At 43.9% G+C, this 25,782-nt stretch overlaps 1 protein-coding gene and 1 non-coding gene across 2 annotated transcripts in view; one reads left to right on the top strand and one right to left on the bottom strand.

Moving 5' to 3' along the window:
- The first annotated feature begins 3,241 nt into the window (after positions 1-3,241).
- Positions 3,242-3,315, top strand: Trnai-aau (transfer RNA isoleucine (anticodon AAU)). Its single transcript has one exon. It is a non-coding gene; the product is annotated as a tRNA-Ile (tRNA).
- A 4,274-nt stretch (positions 3,316-7,589) lies between these two features.
- LOC135087592 (coiled-coil and C2 domain-containing protein 1-like) overlaps positions 7,590-25,782 on the bottom strand; it is a 31,617-nt gene continuing 13,424 nt past the window's right edge. Inside the window, exons 12-24 of the mRNA XM_063982317.1 lie at positions 24,749-24,931; positions 24,477-24,591; positions 24,198-24,290; positions 23,788-23,885; positions 23,505-23,619; positions 22,798-22,936; positions 21,724-21,960; positions 21,506-21,525; positions 21,201-21,387; positions 20,352-20,529; positions 18,337-18,488; positions 9,211-9,301; positions 7,590-8,129 (exon numbers count right to left, since the gene is read on the bottom strand). Of these exons, the coding sequence (XP_063838387.1) occupies positions 8,010-8,129; positions 9,211-9,301; positions 18,337-18,488; positions 20,352-20,529; positions 21,201-21,387; positions 21,506-21,525; positions 21,724-21,960; positions 22,798-22,936; positions 23,505-23,619; positions 23,788-23,885; positions 24,198-24,290; positions 24,477-24,591; positions 24,749-24,931 (1,728 nt within the window). The 3' untranslated portion in view covers positions 7,590-8,009. The remainder of the gene's footprint in view (positions 8,130-9,210; positions 9,302-18,336; positions 18,489-20,351; positions 20,530-21,200; positions 21,388-21,505; positions 21,526-21,723; positions 21,961-22,797; positions 22,937-23,504; positions 23,620-23,787; positions 23,886-24,197; positions 24,291-24,476; positions 24,592-24,748; positions 24,932-25,782) is intronic.

Raw genomic sequence — 25,782 nt, 5'->3', positions numbered from 1 at the left:
CGCTTGCATGTCTCACAATCTGCTTCACAGGAAAAAGGACAAGCCAAAATGCCATTTGCTACAGACTTACATTTTTAACCAATTGAGAGAGAACAAAGTTATGTCCTCTCTCTCTAGCACAATGTTAAAGATGACCCTTGATTCCGAAGTCCAACTATCAGCACCTGAAATAATCATTAATGACCAAACGATCAGAATGTCAGCTTCGCATGTGTTCGCGTGTATGGCTGGCTGCCAAAAAACTGGTATAACCGGATTTTCGCATACAGTCGAAAGGGGATAATGATATGCACAAGAAGTGCCAACAATGGGGAAATAATACTTGGCGCCAAATGCTGAGTTTTATCACTAACGAATTCGTAGAAAGATGGATACTATAAAACCGGAAGACGTGGGTGGGAAATTGTTCTAGAAAACAAGTAATTTGCTCATCGTCAACACCACTTTTAGGTTCTAAGTAAAAGCAAAATAGAATCTTTATGATTCATCATCCATCCAGGACGTCCACTGCTGAACATAGGTAGGCCCCAATGATTTCCACATCGCCCGGTTGGTAGCGGCCTGCATCTAGCGCCTTCCGGATTTTCGAAGGCGTATCTAGCACTTCGGCACTACCACATCATTACATAGGAAAAAGCACAAGAGCTTTGTCAGAAAACTATGGCGGTTTTCCATTGACACTAGAGCTGTTACATCATTAGATCCCCGTAAATTAATTACCTACCTACAAAAGTAACCTTTGCCCTTACCTTCCAAAATCCACGGGTATTTTTCCGTGTTGTGTGACGTCATTGTTTCTCGGTCGGCCGACAGATGTCGTGCACGTGACCCGTTGTACCAGAAACAGGGGAACACTGCAGGGGACAGTATTACATAATATTTAATACCTTTGGGAACAGGTACACTTGGAATATGTGTTCAATGTATTGTAAATAATTGTATATCAAATTTTATCCTACCACAATCCACTCTCCATCACTTTCTTCTCTCCGTCCGATCCTTCCGTTCCGTATTTTTTCTTTCCTTAACCGTTTCCCCGTTTTTACTCGACAAATGGCAACACACAACCAACAACCGAAGAAAAAAAAACAGGTACACTTAGACCTGACTGGTCCAGCCAGTGTCTAATTTTCTTTTTCAAACAGTAGTAGGATAAAAATTATACAGGGACTTGTAAAATATTGTCACTAAAATTGTTAACGTCACAAAAAATAATTAATAAAAGAATATTAAACAACTTATTATCTAATTTGTGAATATTGGGAGTGGATATATGTCTGCGTCCTATGGCTGAAATGATGATAATGAAGCATTAAAAAAGTTAAAACCGTATTTCTATTGTTGTTTTTTCACATAACAATAGAAATAGGTACAAATCTAGTTTCTTAGTCCGCGTGACGTCATTGACTAACTCCCACGACAGGTGTCGCGCACGTGACCCATTACAAGGGGGTGTACAGTACAAAAAGTATACAGCATCTATTCCAATGAAACAAGGTTTAAATTCCAATAATCAAAGTATTAACTGCTGCGTAGTTGTAACTGTTTGGGACAGGTACTGACAGCTGACTCGTGTAAACCTAATATTAGGGTTTTGAATTACAGCTAAAAATAGGTTTCAGCTATGACTCTGTCAGTTTTTGTAAGTTAATGAATAAAGACCTGAGGGAAACAAAGAACTGATAATAAAAATGTCAATGTAAGAATAGGATTCTTATGCCCATTTTCACCATCAATCTGTAATTTTTATGTAGGTAACCCATTTTAAGTGTTACCATTAACACATAACAGGAATTTTGTTTTCATAGGGGTCACTTAAAAATTAGGGATTGATGGTGAAAACGGGCATTAGAATTTCAGACGTTTAGACTTAAGGGCCATTGTTTTCAAGATCATTTTTAATGAACTGGCGTTACTATGGTTAGCGATTTGCAGTAATACCTTTTTTGACAAATGTGATGTTTTTATTTTCATTTCTTCTCATCATGACCCATCGATAATGTCTTCATAATACTGTAGCAAGTAAAAATCGTTTCAGCCAAATGACGTCCACTGCTGGACAAAGGCCTCCCATAGGGATTTCCATAACGAAAAGTCCAGCGCATCTATGATCCAAATACTTCCCGCGACCTTCACCAGATCGTCAGTTCACCTAGTGGAACCTGCCCACACACACAAAAGTAGTTCAATCTTACTCTATTTATGACATTTACAAAAACACAAAACAGCGCCCACATTTCAAATGATGAGTATTATAAGGCATGACTGATGAAGAACATCAACATATCAACATCCCTGCCCTTTCTCAACATTGCCTCAATGACAACAGAAAATCAATTGTGTAACGTTACTCGCGCATTAAATCAAGCCGATGTTTTTAAAGTATCTTATCAAATAACTGAAAAGCGATTCATATCACAAAACAAATGAATCGCGTTTAAATAATAAATTCCACAATTTTCAAACGTCCACAGTAATTTTCAAGCGTACAACGCCATCTGTCGGGAGACCGCGTTTCATTTGTTTCGGTGACGTCGATGCGGACGCAACGCCTATACTATTACACGAGGGCATTTAAATTCCCCTCGGTAAGGTCGAAAAGCGATTCAAAACTTAAACTAATAAAAATAAGACACAAATTAGCAAAAACGGACGATTAGTGAGCTCGGAGAAAGATTAAAAGCTTTTATTGGAATAAAATTAAGGTCCGAATTCGCAAAAATCTATTTCTACGTGATCGTTTAACTGTTGCATCTTTTAATGACTGAACTCTGGCCGAAATAAGTTAATGTTGACACAAAATATGAGTAGAACTGTTGTTTACTAGTAAAACCAAGATAAAACTTATTTACTAGCCGAACATGTAAAGAAACATCTTTACGCATAAACAAACATAATTAACTATCATAACATTTCGGAACTGTACACCGACAAAATAATAAATATCAAAATCGCTTCAGGGATCCTTGAAACAAAATTTCGCCTGGTAAATAATTTTAACTAATAATGAACAAAAGGTACGTTTTTATCAAAGGTTCTTTGCCCTAACGAAAAAAGCTTCCATACAAAATCACCTGTGCCCCCAGTATCCCACAGTAACGCCATCTATTAAACTTTCTACAAAACGTAAACGAAAGTTGAATACTCTTCAAACAGTTGAATGTCGTTCAAGACACGCCCACCCCGCATGTTACGTCAACAACGAACGCGCGCGTTTCTTATTTTCACCACCCAAGACATCGGCCCATTAGCTCAGTTGGTTAGAGCGTCGTGCTAATAACGCGAAGGTCGCGGGTTCGATCCCCTCATGGGCCACTAACTTTTTTTATTTTGTTAGTATTTTTTTTGTTTCAGTAAAAATAAATTTTATCACTTTTCAGATATTTGTGTACTGTTATGATGATACAATCGCCATGGCAAAATTACATAACTTATTAAAGAAACTTTTTTTTTAAATAACAGACTTTTTGTTAAGACGCAACACATGTTACTAAAATATGTAAAGATGATAAATAAAACATCCTGAGATGACAGATGTAATAACAAAATTTACCAAAAACACGGCAAAATCCAGCCAAAATGATCTAAATCAACATTCGAGTGAATCAACAAAAAACTTCAAAAAAGTACTAAGATTTTCCATTAGTGGTACTTAGCAACTGCCTTTCCTAACCATTTGCTCACGAGTTCATGATCCAAAACCGGTAATTACCGGTTACGAGTCGACCTTACGGATGAATTACGACAATGCACGCTAGACCGGCGTGACTATCCTTGCTAGCACCTGCCACTTAAAAAAATACTCAAACGTCTCAGTTTTTAAATTCAATTTCCTTTGAAACTTAACGTGCAAAGTCCAACTTCAATCATACATTATGAACTCCACCTTAACACTACGAATTTAGGTGTAAAATTGACTAAAAGAGAATAAAGGTGTGAACAAGCACGTTACTATTTGCGTCCAGTTTCACAGGAACTCCGAAAAAGACCTTCAAAGCTATAATAATAGTTCCAAACAAACTGGTTTTCAGAATTTGGTTCCTCATTTGCAAATAGTGTGCTAATCATTATGTTTTAACCAGTGTAATCTGGATTTTAGATTATTTAAAAGTCAAAACAGTCGCCTTGACTTTGTAACTATTTTTAATGTGGAAGTGCTTTTTAAAACAAACAACGGACTCATTAATTATGCATACTAAAGACGTTTTCCCTTAAAATAGAGTTGATACACGAGTCCCGAATGCTAAATTACGCGTTATTCATTTAAAATATGAGTTGTAACTGTACGAGCACACTCGACATTTTATATTTCGCCGACACTGCATTTTACCGTCAACGCTTAACTCAATTGTTATAATATTTTTCAGTGCAATAAACACGCTCATCGGTGACGGACACTTTCATTTAACATCCCGCTCCCGAACAACTTATCCTATTTGTACTCAACTACTACATTCTAACTTAACTACATCAACATACTACTACTATCACCAAGTGTAAGGGAACTAACCCCTACAGTAACACTATTTTATGGTTGCACATTTTTTTTTCAAAATAATTTCAGAATGAAACACTGTATTTTACAGAGTGGTTCAGTGGGTCTAGTCAAAACGCACTTTTTGATCGAATCGAAAATCGAATCCGTCAAAACTCCATACAAAAAAGGGGCTTTTCGACCACTTTTCGACTGGTTTGCGATTATAATTTGCACTTTGTCTAGACCCACAGGTATAGTTGAACGATTCTGTAACATATTGATAGTAGCGCCCTCCTGTCAATGTCATAACTGGGATCTGGGACGGTTTAGTGTTAGACAACTACAACCCGGTCAAGTTTAAGTTAACTGCGCACCTGGCAGCTATTACGTCACATCGACGCTTTGGTACGTACGGGGCGAACGCGGGAAGATGTGCAAGAGAGTCGCATTCAGCGATGTGCGCATTTAACTTTATTAAATACCGGGTGATTTAATCAATGTCACTTCGACCGTGCTGCCACCACAGGTATTGTGTAAAATAAATATAACAATGTTAATTTTCGGCACGTTACTTGTTTGTCATAGAAAAAGTTTATGATACCCAAGGAAGGTGGAAATAATTTGCAGTAGCACAAAAATGTTTCTTAAAATACGAGATAACTTGGTCAAAACATGCGTAGGTATAATTAAAAATAACCATTAATTAAAATGATACATTTATTATGCTAATAATAATTCACAATATCATACAATAGTAACAAGTATTATACAAATCTAATTACATAGTAATAAAATAATTACAGTTACCATAGGCACTTCATAAGCGATAGTCTGGGTGATAAAATGTACAGCGACAGCACATCAAGCAATATGGCATCTTATTGCCGTTAGAATAAGAGCTATTTTGCAACAAAAATGGATAGTCTGATGCGCTGACAACTGTACCAGAGTAAATACAAATGAGTAGGTCATCTTCATAGAAACGCACCGAGCGCAGTTTGTATGTGAGCGCGCGCCAATACGTATGCGGCGCGCACGCACACTCTGACAAAATTCGGGGCAAGTCACCGCTAATCAACGCTAAATTTTGTCAGTGTGTGTCATACGTATTGGCGCGCTCACATACAAACCGCGCTCGGGCGTTTCTATGAAGATGACCTACTCATTTGTATTTACTCTGACTGTACGGTCAGCGTCAAATAGTTCGTAACACCCAAAGTGGCCAAAAAGTTGATGACACAACCTTTTTCCAAATAAACAAAGACGTGTTGCGAACTCTTTGGCTTCTTTGGGTGTCACAAACTATTTGCCGCTGCCTGTACATAAAGTTCATAATAAATTAATACATAATTTTACGTGAAGTAATTTTGTATTTTTTGAGCCGTTTCGTTTATCAATTTACAAAAGAATATTATTTATAAATGAATGTCGATAATTAGTTTTTTTTATAGGATAGGCTATGCCTTGATCTAAATGCAAGCAATTTAAAACATGTATCTCATTAATAGTTAGATAGATAGATGTAATTTTATGGACAATACAATAATACCTATTATTGTAAAAAATGAGATTTCTTTACACATAATACACACTCAAATAATACGCTTAATATGATGATTACATAATTGTTTCGAATATTATTTAATGTTTCTTAAAATCGAATGAAAATGATGATTCCCTTTTCCCAATCTTGCAACCAGCTAGGCTTCCTCTCCAAAATTAATGAAAATGTTACAACTAGGACCAATCTCAGAGACTATAAACTGATTACAACTAAATTACTGTCTTCCTTTTTCATTCACAACACTGGTGTTATCCATTTTGCGCCTCTTTTTAACTTACTACTGAGACTAAAATTACAAATCAAAGTTTGACAAATGACAATATCATAAAATATCATGCTTAAGCTTAATTATAATTTACAAAGTATGTTATGAGAGGTAAAGTAAATATTTTTGACTGAAATTTAGTCGATTTCAAAGCTTCTAATCTAAAAATCTAATTTTAATTGAAATTCCGTCGGACGTCATTTGGCTGAAACGAGACGATACTATAACGGATTGTTTTACAGAAGTTGTGTTTTGAAAATATTGGTGTCAACTACCCAATCGCGGTTTCTCAAGTGTGACGTCATTTAAGTCAAAGGCCATTAGGTGCAGATACCTGCGATGAGGCGGCCTAGTTGTCTATGACGAGGAGTGCGCACACGCAGCTTGACTTCTATGTAGTCAAAAGACTACAATGAAGTGTATTTTTAAGGAGTCGCATCTTGGTATTATTGGTATCAACTAACCCCCCGCTTCATTCAGGGGGCTCTGTTTGACGTCATTAAACTTAGTCAAAGGCTAGAATGGAGTGTTTTTTAAAGTAGTATCTTGGAAGTATTTGTGTCAACTACCCAATCGCGGTTCTGTGATTTAATGTGACATCATCAAATGTAGTAAAGGACTAGGATGGAAAGTTTTTACAGAGGTTGTGTCTTTTAAAGTACTGGGATCAACTAATCAAGAGTGACAGTGTATTGCCAAATTGCTCCATTCAGTGGGCTCTGTGTGACGTCATCAAACGTAGTCAATCGCTATCAAGTGCAGGTGTACCTGCCTAGTTGTCTATACGAGCCAGCGGTGCGTGCTCTGCTCGACTTGCTGTTGTAGTAACGGAGTGCGCACACGCAGCTTGACTTCTATGGAGTCAAAAGACTACAATGGACTGTGTTTCAAGGAGTCGCATCTTGGTATTATTTATTTCAACATCCCAATAGCTTCAATCAGTGGGTTCTGCGTTAAGTGTGACATTATTAAACGTAGTCAAAGGCTAGAATGGAGTGTTTTTTCAAGTAGTATCTTGGAAGTATTTGTGTCAACTACCCAATCGCGATTCTGTGCTTAAGTGTGACATCATCAAATGTATTCAAGGACTAGGATGGAAGGTTTTTACAGAGGTTGTCTTTAAAAGTACTGGGATCAACTACACAAGAGTGACAGTGTATTGCCAAATTGCTCCATTCAGTGGCTCTGTGTGACGTCATCAAACGTAGTCAATCGCTATCAAGTGCAGGTGTACCTCCTAGTTGTCTATGACGAGCCAGCGGTGCGTGCTCTGCTCGACTTGCTGTTGTAGTAACGGAGTGCGCACGCGCAGCTTGACTTCTATGGAGTCAAAAGACTACAATGAAGTGTATTTTTAAGAAGCTGCATCTTGGTATTATTGGTATCAACATCCCAATAGCTCCATTCAGTGGGTTCTGCTCTAAGTGTGACGTCATTAAACGTAGTCAAAGGCTAGAATGGAGTGTTTTTACAAAAGTAGTAGTCTTGGAAGTATTTGTGTCAACTACCCAGTCGCGATTCTGTGCTTAAGTGTGACATCATCAAAATGTAGTTAGACTAAGATGGAAAGTTTTTACAGAGGTTGTGTTTTTGAAAGTACTCAACTAATCAAGAGTGACAGTGTATTGCCAAATTGCTCCATTCAGTGACTCTGTGTGACGTCATCAAACGCAGTCAATCGCTATCAAGTGCAGGTGTACCTCCTAGTTGTCTATGACGAGCCAGCGGTGCGTGCTCTGCTCGACTTGCTGTTGTAGTAACGGTGTGCGCACACGCAGCTTGACTTCTATGGAGCCGCCGGCCGGCCGCCGTCCGTCCATCAGCTGGGAATATAATAAAAATAAAATATAAAGTCCTTGGGCCGCTTTACACAAAGATATCTAGTCCTAAATTAAGCAAACCTTGTACTGTGAGTACCAAACAACAGAGATAGGTAAACATTTTTTTTTTATATTTTTATAAGATGTCTTAAGAACACATAAAGGCAAAGTGATGAATTAAAATCGTATGTGAAAAGTTACCAGTGGAGACTTTTTGCATCAGAAAAGGTTAAAACTGTAATAAAATTGACGAGCAGTGCAGCGTTCAAGTGCGGCCCTACCATTTAGAGTAGGCGCACACCGTTGATTTTTAGTTGGCCGATAGTTGTGCCCGATTTCAAATTGTATGATTAATCGGCCAAATCGAATCGGCGTAGTGTGCGCACTCCCATACATGCCCATACTGATCAACAGCCCGACTAAACTATCGGCCGACGAAAAATCAACGGTGTGCGCCTACTCTTACAAAGTTTAAACTTTGGTGTTTTCACAAAAATGTTTTTAAGTTTAGAGTATGAGGGAAGTAAGTTAACTGTGCTACTTCGGCCACTTGTGCTAGCCCGACACGTTGCCCCAAATTGGTGGTAAGGCCAGCTACATTTGGACGTGTATAAGTGCCCTAAGAACGGCCTACACACAAATAATGAGGGCTATCGTTTTTATACTTAACAGTTGGCACCCCTGGCGATTGACAGGACCTTACTCTACAGTGGCGCCATCTTGATGAGTGCAAATGCGATAGTCCTCCTACCACTTTAGCGCTCACCAGTTGGTGCCACTGTCTTCGCTACTAAAGCCCGGTCCGTGAGCACGTAGAATTTTGTCCAATGACCCCTAGCTACCCATCCTTATCGCTCGCGCGTAATTATATTGCTGTCGCGACTGTGCGACTGGCACCCGCAGTGAGTGTGCGAGCGCGATAGCAACATAATTATGCGCGAGCGATAAGGATGGGTAGCTAGGGGTCATTGGACAAAATTCTACGTGCTCACGGACCAGACTATAGTAAGTGACAGGACGTTACTCTACAGTGGTGCTAACTGGTGAGCGCTAAAACGATAGCCCTCATTGAACTTCAACTTACGGGGAAAGCCTCGTGCAGCGTGACCTGCGTCTCCAACGGTGCCAGCTTCACGGTAGCCGAGCCCAGCAGCGCGTCGCTCCGGAACCAGCCGCTGCAACACCACAGCGCGTCAGCGCACGCTAGCGGACAGCTAACGTGCGCCGGGACTTACTACTAGGCTACCACGCTACATCACACAGGGACATAGGATGGACAAGCAAGCAATGTAAGACTGACGGGAACTTTACTTCCACACTAAAGCCTGGTCCGTGAGCACGTAGAATTTTGTCCAATGACCCCAAGCTACCCATCCTTATCGCTCGCGCGTAATGTTGCTGTCGCGCTCGCACACTCACTGCGGCCGCCCATCCCACAGTCGCGACAGCAATATAATTACGCGCGAGCGATAAGGATGGGTAGCTTCGGGTCATTGGACAAAATTCTACGTGCTCACAGACCAGACTATAGGCTACCACGCTACACCACATCACATACCACACATGGACATAGGATGCAAGCAATATGGGACTGTGGCGGCCTATGCCAAACTTAACGAGATGATAGACTAATAAAAGGCAATCACAATTTTTTAAATCACTATTTCGCGCCGGGACTTACTACTAGGCTACCACGCTACACCACATACCACACAGGGACATAGGATGCAAGCAATATGGAACTGCTTATGCGGCGGCCTATTTATACTGGGTGTTCCGTAAAGAGCGTGCCAAACTTGATAGAGGAGATAAAGGACATAATGATGACTTATGAAAGGCCAGTTTTTTAAAGCATCACCATTTCGGATTCGACTTTTATTTTCATGTTTTTTTAAATCCTCAATTTTAGCCTGTCGCGTGCTGCTGTGTACAATGAGCAGATATTTTTCTTATTCTTCTTCATAATCCTCTTGAAAAATATTTGTCTATTTATACTAGAGCAACAAGAGATAGCCAGCTTTACAGCAGCTGGGCCCAGCAGCGCGTCGCTCCGGAACCAGCCGCTGCAACACCACAGCGCGTCAGCGCACGCCAGCGGACAGCTAACTGAGTGAGACACTGTCGACTGGTCACTGTTTGTGGCTGTCTAAAAAGCGACTCAATTGCCGCGTTTGACGTTTAAGTTTGCGGTATGGAATGAGTGGTCGCTGCATTCAGCTTCTAAAAAGCGACAAATTGGCCGATCGCCAATGCTAAGAGTAGCATGTGGGCTATGCAAGTATTGGTGTATGCCGATAATTCAACCGCTGCCGCTGCAACACCACAGCGCGTCAGCGCACGCCAGCCCGCAGCTAACGTGCGCCGGGACTTACTACTAGGCTACCACGCTACACCACACAGGGACATAGGATAGAGGTTGGAGATGCGCGGGGACTTAGCTACCACACTACACCACACAGGGACATAGGATGGACAATGGACATGCAAGCAATATAAGACTGACGGGGACTTAACTACCACACTACACTATACTCTCAAGTGTCTCAAGTCAAAAGTATTTGACCAGTGTGTGTTGCCAGTGATGGTGTACGTAGCGTGGGCAGGCCTCGCACTAGGTGGACCGACGATCTGGTGAAGGTCGCGGGAAGTACCTGGATGCAAGCAGCGCAGGACCGGTCTTTGTGGAAATCCTTGGGGGAGGCCTTTGTCCAGCAGTAGACGTCTTTCGGCTGAAACGACGACGACAGTATACACCACATACCACACAGGGACATAGGATGCAAGCAATATGGGACTGTGGCGGCCTATTTATACAGAGTTCCGTAAGGAGCGTGCCAAACTTAACGAGATGATAGACTAATAAAAGGCCATCACAATTTTTTAAATCACTATTTCGGATTCGATTCTTTTTCATGTTTTTTTTTTAATCCTCCTTTTTGAGCCTTTCTCTTGCTGTGTGTACAATGAGCAGATATTTTTCTTATTATTTGCCATAATCATCTTGAAAAATATTTGCCCATTTATTCATAGAGCAACAAGAGATAGCCTGCTTTACAGCAGCTGGCCCCAGCAGCGCGTCGCTCCGGAACCAGCCGCTGCAACACCACAGCGCGTCAGCGCACGCCAGCGCGCACCTAACGTGCGCCGGGACTTAACTAATAAACTACACCACACATACCACATAGGGACATAGGATGGACAAGCAAGCAATATAAGACTGACGGGGACTTAACTACCACACTAAAACCTGGTCCGTGAGCACGTAGAATTTTGTCCAATGACCCCTAGCCACTCATCCTTATCGCTCGCGCGTAATTATGTTGCTGTCGCGCTCGTACACTCACTGCGGCCGCCCATCCCACAGTCGCGACAGCAATATAATTACGCGCGAGCGATAAGGATGGGTAGCTTGGGGTCATTGGACAAAATTCTACGTGCTCACGGACCAGGCTTTAGGCTACCACGCTACACCACACCACATACCATACAGGGACATAGGAAGCAAGCAATATGGGACTGTGGCTCCCTCTTAATATATTGGTAAAGACGCCAATTTTAGGACAATGACTCATTTCTTGGTTTTATTGGCCTCGGAGGACACTGCAACACCACAGCGCGTCAGCGCACGCCAGCCCGCAGCTAACGTGCGCCGGGACTTAACTAATAAACTACACCACACATACCACATAGGGACATAGGATGGACATGCAAGCAATGGATCGAAGGGCCAAGGCACATACATGCTACTTTATGCATTGATGCAACATCGCGATTTTGCAACTTCATGCGTTCGGTCACTGTCGACTGGTCACTGTTTGTGGCTGTCTAAAAAGCGACTCAATTGCCGCGTTTGACGTTTAAGTTTGCGGTATGGAATGAGTGGTCGCTGCATTCAGCTTCTAAAAAGCGACAAATAGGCCGATCGCCAATGCTAAGAGTAGCATGTGGGCTATGCAAGTATTGGTGTATGCCGATAATTCAACCGCTGCCGCTGCAACACCACAGCGCGTCAACACACGCCAGCCCGCAGCTGGAGTGCGCGGGGACTTACTACTAGGCTACCACGCTACACCACACCACATAGCACACAGGGACATAGGATGGTCAATAATGGTCATGCAAGCTGTGGCGACCTATTTGTATACTAGTTAAGACATCGCGTTAGCGCACACCAATTTTAGGACAATAACTCGCGGCTCAATTTCATTGGCCTCTGAGGACACCGACGGGTTTAAGCGTATAGGTTTCGCCCTTCTGACGAGGAGAGTCCCAGATAGTCTATTGGCCGTCCTCCGTAGGATGCAAGGAATATGGGTCTATGCTGGTAATGTAAGCGTGACAGCGCGTCAGCGCACGCCAGCCCGCAGCTGGAATGCGCGGAGACTTAACTACCACACTATACACCACATACCACACAGGGACTTAGGATGCAAGCAATATGGGACTGTGACTGTGGCGGCCTATTTATACAGAGTGTTCCTCCTTTTGCTGCTGTGTATACAATGAGCAGATATTTTCCTTATTCTTCTTCATAATCATCTTGAAAAATATTTGTCTATTTATACATAGAGCAACAAGAGATAGCCAGCTTTACAGCAGCCGAGCCCAGCAGCGCGTCGCTCCGGAACCAGCCGCTGCAACACCACAGCGCGTCAGCGCACGCCAGCCCGCAGCTAACGTGCACCGGGACTTACTAATAAACTACACCACACATACCACACAGGAAACTTAGGATAGACATGCAAGCAATGGATCGAAGGACCAAGGCACATACATGCTACTTTTAGCACGACAGGCGATTTAGCGACTGCATTGATGCAACATCGCGATTTCGCAACTTCATGCGTTCGGTCACTGTCGACTGGTCACTGTTTGTGGCTGTCTAAAAAGCGACTCAATTGCCGCGTTTGACGTTTAAGTTTGCGGTGTGGAATGAGTGGTCGCTGCATTCAGCTTCTAAAAAGCGACAAATAGGCCGATCGCCAATGCTAAGAGTAGCATGTGGGGTTTGCAAGTATTGGTGTATGCCGATAATTGAACCGCTGCCGCTGCAACACCCCACAGCGCGTCAGCGCACGCCAGCGCGCAGCTAACGTGCGCCGGGACTTACTACTAGGCTACCACGCTACACCACACCACATACCACACAGGGACATAGGAAGCAAGCAATATGGGACTGTGGCTACCACATCTCCCTTTAGTTTCTGTGATCTGTGGTGGCTACCCATTAATATACTGGTAAAGACATGGCGTTAGCGTACGCCAATTTTAGAACAATGACACATTTCTTAGTTTCATTGGCCCCGGAGGACACAGTCATTTTTTAGTGGGTAAGCCTCGCCTTCTGGCGGGGAGAGTCATAGCCCATTGGCCGTCCTCATCGGGCAGTGGGAATGCTCCCGAAAAAAAAAGAATGGAGATGCAAGGAATATAGATCTATGCTGGTAATGTAAGCGTTTACTGCTGCAACACCACAGCGCGTCAGCGCACGCCAGCGCGCAGCTAACGTGCGCCGGGACTTACTACTAGGCTACCACGCTACACCACACAGGGACATAGGATGGTCAATAATGGTCATGCAAGCGATGGGACTGCGGCGACCTATTTGTATACTAGCAAAGATATGGCCTTAGCGTACGCCAATTTTAGGACAATAACTCGCGGTTCAATTTCATTGGCCTCCGAGAACACCGTCGGGTTTTAGCGGATAGGTTTCGCCCTTCTGACGAGGAGAGTCCCAGATAGTCTATTGGCCGTCCTCCGTAGGATGCAAGGAATATGGGTCTATGCTGGTAATGTAAACGTGAAAGCGCGTCAGCGCACGCCAGCCCGCAGCTGGAATGCGCGGAGACTTAACTACCACACTATACACCACATACCACACAGGGACATAGGATGCAAGCAATATGGGACTGTGACTGTGGCGGCCTATTTATACAGAGTGTTCCTCCTTTTGCTGCAGTGTATACAATGAGCAGATATTTTTCTTATTTTTCTTCATGATCATCTTGAAAAATATTTGTCTATTTATACATAGAGCAACAAGAGATAGCCAGCTTACAGCAGCTGGCCCCAGCAGCGCGTCGCTCCGGAACCAGCCGCTGCAACACCACAGCGCGTCAGCGCACGCCAGCGCGCAGCTAACGTGCGCCGGGACTTACTACTAGGCTACCACGCTACACCACACATAGACATATGATGGAGATGCAAGCAATGTAAGACTGACGGGGACTTAACTATACCACACAGGGACATAGGATGCAAGCAATATGGAACTGTGGCAACCATAGAGATATAGAGAGATGCGCGCAGCTGGAGTGCGCCGGGACTTACTACTAGGCTACCACGCTACACCACACAGGGACATAGGATGGAGATGCAAGCAATGTAAGACTGACGGGGACTTAACTACCACACTAAAGCCTGGTCCGTGAGCACGTAGGATTTTGTCCAATGACCCCTAGCCACCCATCCTTATCGCTCGCGCGTAATTATGTTGCTGTCGCGCTCGCACACTCACTGCAAGCGCCCGTCGCACAGTCGCGACAGCAATATAATTACGCGCGAGCGATAAGGATGGGTAGCTTCGGGTCATTGGACAAAATTCTACGTGCTCACAGACCAGACTATAGGCTACCACGCTACACCACATCACATACCACACATGGACATAGGATAGAGGTTGGAGATGCAAGCATTAAGGGTTTTTGAAGGTAATATAAGCGCTACCGCTGCAACATTACAGCACGTCAGCGCACGCCAGCGCGCAGCTAACGTGCGCCGGGACTTACTACTAGGCTACCACGCTACACCACACATAGACATATGATGGAGATGCAAGCAATGTAAGACTGACGGGGACTTAACTACCACACTACACTATACACCACATACCACACAGGGACATAGGATGCAAGCAATATGGGACTGTGGCGGCCTATTTACACAGAGTGTTCCGTAAAGAGCGTGCCAAACTTAACGAGATGATAGACTAATAAAAGGCCATCACAATTTTTTAAATCACTATTTCAGACTCGACTTTTGTTTTCATGTTTTTTTAAATCCTCAATTTTGAGCCTGTCGCGTGCTGCTGTGTACAATGAGCAGATATTTTTCTTATTATTTGCCATAATCATCTTGAAAAATATTTGCCCATTTATACATAGAGCAACAAGAGATAGAAAATCGGCGCTAGCTTCACGGTAGCTGAGCCCAGCAGCGCGTCGCTCCGGAACCAGCCGCTGCAACACCACAGCGCGTCAGCGCACGCCAGCGCGCACCTAACGTGCGCCGGGACTTAACTAATAAACTACACCACACATACCACATAGGGACATAGGATGGACATGCAAGCAATGGATTAAAGGGCCAAGGCACATACATGCTACTTTTAGCACGACCGGCGATTTTGCGACTGCATTGATGCAACATCGCGATTTCGCAACTTCATGCGTTCGGTCACTGTCGACTGGTCACTGTTCGTGGCTGTCTAAAAAGCGACTCAATTGCCGCGTTTGACGTTTAAGTTTGCGGTGTGGAATGAGTGGTCGCTGCATTCAGCTTCTAAAAAGCGACAAATTGGCCGATCGCCAATGCTAAGAGTAGCATGTGGGCTATGCAAGTATTGGCGTATGCCGATAATTCAACCGCTGCCGCTGCAACACCACAGCGCGTCAGCGCACGCCAGCGCGCAGCTAACGTGCGCGGGGACTTACTACTAGGCTACCACGCTACACCACACATGGACATAGGAAGCAAGCAATATGAGACTGTGGCTCCCTCTTAATATATTGGTAAAGACGCCAATTTTAGGACAATGACTCATTGCTTGGTTTTATTGGCCCCGGAGGACTTACTACTAGGCTACCACGCTACACCACATAGGGACATAGGATGGACATGCAAGCAATGTACAGCAAGCAGCCACGATAGCCGAACGGTGAAGGGGTCGGACTGGCTGACTCGTGATCCGGGGAACGGGTCCGATCCCCGCCGCCGCTCGACTATTGTGGTGAGCTCACTCGCGACACAAGTATATTTAGCTTAGTACGAAGAACAACGGGACTATTACCAATATGAGACTGTGGCGGCATACACTGGTAAAGACATAGCGTTAGCGTACGGCAATTTTAGGACAATGACTCATTGCTTAGTTTCATTGGCCCCGGAGGACACAGTCAGGTTTTAGTGGGTAAGCCTCGCGGGCCGGGAGAGTCCCAGATGGCCCATTGGCCGTCCTCATCGTCCAATGGGCAAAACGTTTGATGCAAGGAATATGGGTATATGCTGGTAATGTAAGCGTTCCCGTTGCAACACGCCAGCCCGCAACTGAAGTGCGCGGTTACTTAACTACTGGACTACCACACTACACTACACACCACACACCACACAAGGACTTAGAATGAAGATTGAAGATACAAGCATTAAGAGTATATACAATATGGGTTTAAGATGGTAATAGAAGCGCTGCCGCTACAACATGACAGCGTGTTAGTTAACTTACAGATAACATAACTACTACATTACACACAGGGAAGCGCTGCCGCTGCTCCTATTCTATGTGTAGTGTACTGTAGTGTAGTGTAATGTAGTATGGTAGCTAAATACGTGCACTACACATAGGTAGGATGGAGGTGCAAATATGGAAGAATTTCTGGCAATGCAAGGAATAAGGATCTGCATGGCTACGCCAAGTAATATGGCTCTACACTGAGAACACCTGCAATATGGAATTATACTGGCAACACCAGCGATATGGAATTATACTGGCAACACCCGTAAAATGAAATTATACTGGCAACACCAGCGATATGGAATTATACTGGCAACACCCGCAAAATTAAATTATACTGGCAACACCAGCAATATGGAATTATGCTGGCAACACCCGCAAAATGAATTTATACTGGCATGTAGATCTACCTTCTTAATCTACCACACATAATGTACAGATGAATACCATGTAGTGATGTAGCCGAATACATATATGAATGATGAGTATCATTGCCAAAAAAGCGTTATAAATACACCAAATAAATAATTCATATCCAATCAACTAAGGTAAACAAAGGGTTACTAAAACTAAATCTGTCTACTTATTTACTTGTTGGTTTAGAAATTCGTAGAATTAAAAATTAACAAGCACAAGCATTAATTGAAAATATTAGTTTTTAAGCGTCCAAGCTCCTGTTACAATAAGGAAGTTTTGTATGGTACACGTCCACTGCTGGACAAAGGCCCCCCGCAAACATACATCAATTTAAAAAAATATAAATTATATTCATAAATAAACTATACAACTTATGTAAAACAAGTGATGAAATCGGACTGGAAACATAAACTTTCCAGTCCGATTTCGCTTAGTATGGAAATAGCTGAATGACACGCGTTCATAGCAACTCATATTATGTGACACTGCGTGTTGTTCTAACGGTTTTTTAATGCATAACAAGGCAGGTATTTGACCGTCATCGCACCTGGTGTTAAGTGAGATGCAGTCTAGGCTACATAATATCTGCCCTGTAAGAGCGCTGCAGCGGCGTTTTTATAATGTGAAGGCATTCATCCGCTGTCACATACCTAAAGTCTGTTCGCCGAGAATTGATAAATATTATGAAATGTCTTGCAATAGCGACTGTCGCTTAATTATCGCATTCTCTATGGCGGGCGTCGTTTGTCACAACGCGCACTGAGTACCATGGTACGAGCCACGCAGCCGTCGTCAAGCGCCCCGGCCGCGGCCGGCGGCGGCCACAGCGTGACCACTTTTAGTAGATTTCTACTTTTTTGGTAGATTTGAGGCAAAGCGAACGATGATTTAGTAGTGTGAAATCGTTTAGTAGATTTTGGTAGATAATTGGTATTTTTAGAAAATTCTTATAAATGGTAGTCCAAAATTAAATTGTAACCGAGCCGAGAATCCAGGCCAAAAAAAAAAGGCCAGGCCAAATAATCTACCAACTTTGTCATTATATCGACAAAAATAATTAGCGGGCCGCAATTTATAATGAGTATAGAACCTCTGATATTTAATTTTTTTTATCAACTCTCGGCGAACAGACTTTAGTATGAAATTAATCGGCAGCGCGTCTGTCGCGCGTTTATCGCGGTGCTATAGTCGCCTAAAAGCGCTATAAGTCAGGTTTTTGCTCATAAGAAGCTTCTTACATGATTTTTTGCTTAACCAGGGACTTTAAGCTATGGAACTCACCCTCTCGAGTAGACTTCAAGCTTGATGGCGTGTCGCTTGAACACTCGTAAGCAAGGGCGCGCACCGCGTTGGATCGCTAGCGAGAAGCGAGCGTTGTATTCAGGACTGTTGGTATCTTTGACTAGCGCTGTGCGGTCTGATACGGGCGCGTCCTGAAAAATAAACATGGTATTCTAAGGCTTTTACTAAGCTGTAGTTATTAAGGGTATTTTCCATTATGGGGAAAATGGCAATGCCAGATTTTGTATGGAAAGTGGCGTCTTTTTTTTTTTCGCGCGGCCATCGACCCAACTTTGTTTTTTTTTTTTGCGCGAAAAAAAAAGACGCCAATTTCCGGCATTGTCTTTTCCCATACTCGCCACGCTTGACAGGCGGGTTGACGAGCGCAGTTTTACCACGTGGGACGTCCACCCACAAGGTGGACCGACGACATCGTAAAGGTAGCAGGAAGGCGCAGGGCGTAACAACTAGGCAACATGGAAAGCATTGGGGGAGGCCTATGTTCAGCAGTGGACGTTCTATGGCTGAGATGATGATGATATTAAGGGTTTTTAATAGAACAGAATCGTTTCAACCAAAGGAAGTTATGAAAGACTAAAAGACTGCGCTTCCCGCATCCAAGTGCTTCTCGCGATCTTGACCAGATCTTCGGGCCATAATTCTAATAGAATAGGATCCATTTATTCATGCAGCATACACCATATTTTTTAAATGATACAAACATGATTGCATAAAGATTTGATAAAAAGACTCCACCTCAATTTTTTTATTTATAATGCACAATGAACGCGATTTGAAAATGCCTCAGACGGGACTTGAAACCACGACCTTTTACTAGCCGAGCTACTGTTCTAACCTACCTACGGAAACGGTTCTAACAATGGCAAAATATGGGGCAAAGTCCCAAAATTAAGCTATTTTCTAGAGATGGGCCGACTAGTCGCCGACTAGTCGGGAAAGCCGACTATTCGGCATCATTTGTAGTCGGCCGACTAGTGACGACTATTCGGCAAAATCTGCCGATTATAATCGGCGCATTACAAATTAAAAATGTGAATGAAATAAAACTCATAATTACCAAGATGATTATGAGGTAGACCAAGGGCGTTTATCTAAACCATTTTTGACTGCAAATCAATGCAATCAGTAAAAAGTGGTTTCACCTGATTTAAAATTTTGGCAATCAGTCTAAATTCATACAATGTTAAGATTAGTTAAAATTACCAGGAAATCGTCAAAAATGTGTAAAGTTTATGTAATTTGTCCAATGTCCATATAAAAATTATGGCACTTTTTTTCGGGGAAAAAATGCATGGAATTGCATACCTATCCTGCAGGGAAGTGGTAGATTGTGGGGCTCCTCTGATCGGAAGGATGAGGAATACCCACATAAATAACCCCTGAGCTCCGTCGATCGCCTTAGTGTGAAGAACTATGGGAATCCGGACAAAGCCATCAACTATCACAGTCTGTGCCAGCAATTGCCTATCCGACGGTGGTGGTAGTCCGTGCTATGTACGCCCCCAGCTTCTGACTATCACCGTGGAGTGTGGAGAGGAATCAGTGGGCCTAGGATGCGTGCCGCGATAAGCGCAATTTGCCCATACATTTTGACGTCGATAAGTAAGAATAATATCACGGCGTGCATCCTGGCCCAGCAGGAGGCGATCATATTGTCACCTCCTCTGACCCCTCCGCCGTCGAAAATTATGACATCTACCTTAGGTACTGGTAGGTGATTGTAATGTTGCTTTTTATTTTTTCTCATAATTAATGAAATCTCATTTCTCAAGAAGTTATATTTATCTCTTTAGAAATCTAGATATTCTTATTTCTTTGATAAATCTAGATATTATTCTTCGGACAAGTAGGTATTAGAATGATCGGCATTGCCGACTAGTCGGCCGACTAATCGGCAATTTGAAAACCGATTAGTCGGCTAGTCGGTTAGTCGGCAAAGACCATAGTCGGCCCATCACTACTATTTTCTAATAAATGTAGAAATCTTTACATACCTGTGGAAACGGGAACTCAAACTTGACGTACGTGTCAATTTCTTTCGGGTTGGGCACGTTATAGGCGATGCCGCGGACGATTGTCAACTCTAACTCGTTCTCGTTAATGTCTGTGTTGCATTGCACGATGGAAAACTGCCGCGACTCGTAGTGGAATTTTGGCGGGTTTTGGCCTAGACTGAAATGAATTGAAAAAAATAATGTAATTCTTTGACTTTTCAAGCAATTTTCGACTCTATTCCAAAACGAATAGTGTTATTATTCGCAACTACACACAACTTTAGCTGTGACGTAAGATTGCATGAAGCATACAATGTAAAGTTTCTAACCTAGTAGCCAAAGAATTATTCACCTAACTTGCTTCACACTGATGACTAATATTTAACTCTATTAACCCTTTGGTCCCTTAGCTTATTATAGTCCCCATTACATAAGAAAAAAATAAGACACCCGGCAACTATAGACTTTTAGTCGGCCGATATTAAGGTCGGGATTTTAATCAGCATAAACATGTATGCATGCAGAGGGCCTACTGTGGGCTGAGTGTGAGTTTACATCAAACGCGCTCACTAGTGATGTATGTATGAACTGTATGAAAATTTTAGTTTTTGAACGTTTCCCGCTAGGGGCGCTGCACATTCCGTCATACATTTAATGTCATTTTTGATGTAAACTTACACTCAGCCCACAGTGCGCACATTATACCGATTTGGTATCGGCCGATCCTTCATAGAAATTTTAAACCGACCAAACTATCGTCCGACTAAGTCTGTAGTCTGCAGTCTAAGTTTTCATCTGATATACAAAGCAAATTAGACTCTAATCTAATAAGCATAGAGTTCAACTCACCTCTTAGCAACAGCCACCACATCCAAATCCTGCTTCACACTGACAGCGATGTGCTCGAACCTATTCGCCTCCGCTATGTGTCCCATGGCCTTGTTATGGTCCCTATTGGACAGGCACAGCTTGAGCTGCGCCGTGAGCTGGTTGTGGAGCCTGGAAAGGACGTCTTCATCGTCCATGGTGATTGGGCCTTACTTAGCACCCATAGAGCTATTCAACTTACCAAAGTCTTGCTTCGCAATGGCGAGTGATTTTCTTATCTATTGGCATCTGTCTTATGCAAGCTAATTTTGAGTTTCTCAGCATACAACGCAAATTAAATTCTAATCTAATAAGCATAGAGTGGAGGCCGCGTACCGGAAAACGCAGCGTGGGACGTCCACCCATAAGGTGGAACGACGACATCATAAAGGCAGCAGGAAAGGCGCTGGACGCAGGCCGCTACCAACCGGGCAACAAAGAAAGCAAGTTGTGGACGTCCTATGGCTGAAATGATGATGATAACGAAGCATGGAGTTCAACTCACCTCTTAGCAACAGCCACCACATCCAAATCCTGCTTCACACTGACAGCGATGTGCTCGAACCTATTCGCCTCCGCTATGTGTCCCATGGCCTTGTTATGGTCCCTATTGGACAGGCACAGCTTGAGCTGCGCCGTGAGCTGGTTGTGCAGCCTGGACAGAACGTCTTCGTCGTCCATGGTTATGGTGGATGGACCCTCGTCCGAGGGACCGCAGTCTTCAGCCGATACTATGTCGAAGCTGTAACAAACAAGTACCTTAATTTTGAGTTTCCGATGTTTCGGCACTGTTGCAAGCGCCATGGTCACGGAGTAACTTACAACAATATAATATTATTCAGGTTCAATTTGGTTGTTTGAAAAACACTTTATTTAAAGCTCTGCTGAACACGGAGATACTTTTCCATTGTCTTTAAAATTTGACTTTGCAACCAATTAATGACGTCATAGATCCCATTGTGGTGCAACAAAATCTATGAGTGAGTTGCATTCTACCAGCTGCTGGTATCTTGCGTAGTTTTTAATATTATGTAACTTTACCAAATGTATGGAAGCTAGAAACATTGAATTTTCGGATAGTTCCAGTTTATTCTGTAACCTATTATTGGTAACGTTTGAAAGAACTCGTGAAGCACTTTCAGGATCAGTAACCAGTTTTTCGCCATTCTTAGTCCCTTAGTTTTTTTTTATGCCAGACAAGGCAGGTGTTGGGAACCGATTGGTGGACCAACCTCTTTTTTATATTGTCTATGTTTTTTTATTACTTTTGATACCTTTTGTTTGTTCTGAAGTTGATGTTTTTTTTGATAGCCGTTGTGGGCAATATTTGCAGAAATATATCTTCATTTTAATCCGAAGGTTTTTCTTATTTCCGCACGCCCGAGCGGCTGTCCGCAACAGCAGGTATTTGACCGCAATCGCACCTGGTGTTAAGTGAGATGCCGTCTAGGATGGTACATATCTGCCCTGTAAGTGCCTATTCACTCTCGCCTTGAAAACGCCCGGATTACAGTGTAACTGAAACTAATTTGACATGGCAAGTAATACTTTTTCACTTTAACCCGTTTTGATTACTCACGTGTTTTCCAGTTGCTTGTGAGCGCGAGGTGGTAATGGAAGACTCTTCAGATCCACCACTAATCCACCCTTGGCCGCTTCTATCACTGAGTCGAAGCCTTTGGCGGCGCGCAGGTACTCTTTAGCTTGCTCTATGTCGCCTGTAATGTACAAAAATGTATTTAATATTTGTTATTAAACATGGTGCTGAAGAATACAAGACAAAATAAAGGGGTGGTTATTAGTGATGGATAAATTAACTCCCGTTAACTTCATCATCATCATCATTTCAGCCATAGGACGTCCACTGCTGAACATAGGCTTCCCCCAATGCTTTCCATGTTGGTCGATTGGTAGCGGCTTGCGTCCAGCGCTTCCCTGCTACCTTTACGATGTCGTCGGTCCACCTTGTAGGTGGACGTCCAACGCTGCGTTTTCCGGTAGGCGGCCTCCATTCCAGAACCTTGCTGCCCCGTTAACTTCAAATTAAGCTAACACGCTTAAATGTGTTTGGAGAGTAGGTCCTCCAGCAATCGAAGGGCATCGAACTAGCGTTCCTTTTTGAATGCCATTCGTTTCCGAAACCGTACCGCCAACCATGCTCCTCTGGCTAATGAGGTTCTGTCACTCGCCAGTGGCACCAACTAGTAAGTGAAAACAGCACCAAATTGAGTTGAAATGCAATAGTCCTAGACGCAAGACGAAAATAAGGTATCCCTCATAACTCACCAGCCTTCTTCGCCTTGATGGCAGCTTCTCTGAACTGCTTCTGCCTGTGCAATAAGAGCGCTAGTTGCTTGTCGTGGCGCGAGGGGGGCGTGGCCTGCGAGCCTTGTTGTTGTCCCTAAACATGAAGCCTCATGACTCACCAGCCTTCTTCGCCTTGATAGCGGCTTCCCTGAACTGCTTCTGCCTGTGCAATAAGAGCGCTAGTTGCTTGTCGTGGCGCGAGGGGGCGTGGCCTGCGAGCCTTGTTGTTGTCCCTAAACATGAAGCCTCATGACTCACCAGCCTTCTTCGCCTTGATAGCGGCTTCCCTGAACTGCTTCTGCCTGTGCAATAAGAGCGCTAGTTGCTTGTCGTGGCGCGAAGGGGGCGTGGCCTGCGAGCCTTGTTGTCCCTAAACATGTAGCCTCATGACTCACCAGCCTTCTTCGCCTTGATAGCGGCTTCCCTGAACTGCTTCTGCCTGTGCAATAAGAGCGCTAATTGCTTGTCGTGGCGCGAAGGGGGCGTGGCCTGCGAGCCTTGTTGTTGTCCCTAAACATGAAGCCTCATGACTCACCAGCCTTCTTCGCCTTGATAGCGGCTTCCCTGAACTGCTTCTGCCTGTGCAATAAGAGCGCTAGTTGCTTGTCGTGGCGCGAAGGGGGCGTGGCCTGCGAGCCTTGTTGTCCCTAAACATGTAGCCTCATGACTCACCAGCCTTCTTCGCCTTGATAGCAGCTTCCCTGAACTGCTTCTGCCTGTGCAATAAGAGCGCTAGTTGCTTGTCATGCCGCGAAGGGGCGTGGCCTGCAAGTCTTATTGTTGTCCCTAAACATGAAGCCTCATCACTCACCAGCCTTCTTCGCCTTGATAGCGGCTTCTCTGAACTGCTTCTGCCTGTGCAATAAGAGCGCTAATTGCTTGTCGTGGCGCGAAGGGGGCGTGGCCTGCGAGCCTTGTTGTTGTCCCTAAACATGAAGCCTCATGACTCACCAGCCTTCTTCGCCTTGATAGCGGCTTCCCTGAACTGCTTCTGCCTGTGCAATAAGAGCGCTAGTTGCTTGTCGTGGCGCGAAGGGGGCGTGGCCTGCGAGCCTTGTTGTTGTCCCTAAACATGAAGCCTCATGACTCACCAGCCTTCTTCGCCTTGATAGCGGCTTCCCTGAACTGCTTCTGCCTGTGCAATAAGAGCGCTAGTTGCTTGTCGTGGCGCGAAGGGGGCGTGGCCTGCGAGCCTTGTTGTTGTCCCTAAACATGAAGCCTCATGACTCACCAGCCTTCTTCGCCTTGATAGCGGCTTCCCTGAACTGCTTCTGCCTGTGCAATAAGAGCGCTAGTTGCTTGTCGTGGCGCGAAGGGGGCGTGGCCTGGGAACCACGTGACGGCGCGGGCGACGGCGGGGTAGGGGCGGGGGCGCGCGGCGCGGGAGCGGGAGCGGCCGCGGGACTCTGGAATAAGTGAAAGTTCTGGTGGAAAATGCCCGAAATGAACAACTAAAGGCGCTCGCACGGGTGCCTTTTGTCACCGTGACTGTGTGGCTAAGAACTCACATGTCACTGGTACATAATGGTCGCCCAATCGGGACCCGATTACAACGGCGCCCGCTGCGGGCGAAAACCGCGTCGTGAGTTGTGCATTAGTTTTTACATAAGTATCTGCATTCTACAGAAGCTGCGGGCCCGCAATCACCGCGAGCGCGGGTGAAAATCGCGCCATGAGTTCTTAGCCTTAGTCTCTCCATAGACAAGAATAAGTACTCCGTTTTCTCATTTTTTAAAAGATTATTAGTATTTTGTTATTACACAAATTACTAATAGTCCCGTTAGCTCCTTGTACTAAGCTAAATATGCTTGTATCACGAGTGAGCTCACCACAATAGTCGAGCGGCGGCAGGGACCGAACTCGCGTTCCCCGGATCATGAGTCGGCCAGTCCGACCCCTTCACCGTTCAGCTATCGATATTTTATAAAAGTGTAGAATTAAAAGATATACTGTCACGTTAACAAAGTCACCCGTACGCGTACTGTAAGTAGTCATGACCATGTCCACCCTACGGATCCAGCTTATGGTCGAATTTTGGGCCAGGTTGTATAACTGAACTCACTACATTTGGGCCCATGAATTCCCATATATCTGACAGCATACAGACTGTCTTATAGTGACCCATTCGTGGGTGATTCAAAATCAAAATTATCTTTATTTGTATAGACTAATTAAATTAGTACCTACTTACAAATCGTCAAAATGCTCTTAAGGAACCTATACATGTTTCATTCTTTTTTTGCCCTACCAGCGCTTC

The sequence above is a fragment of the Ostrinia nubilalis genome, chromosome 3 (assembly GCF_963855985.1).
Source record: "Ostrinia nubilalis chromosome 3, ilOstNubi1.1, whole genome shotgun sequence".
In the NCBI taxonomy this organism is placed as follows: Eukaryota; Metazoa; Arthropoda; class Insecta; order Lepidoptera; family Crambidae; genus Ostrinia; species Ostrinia nubilalis.
Note: the sequence above shows the minus strand (reverse complement) of the source record. Positions and strands in the feature narration are given on the sequence as shown.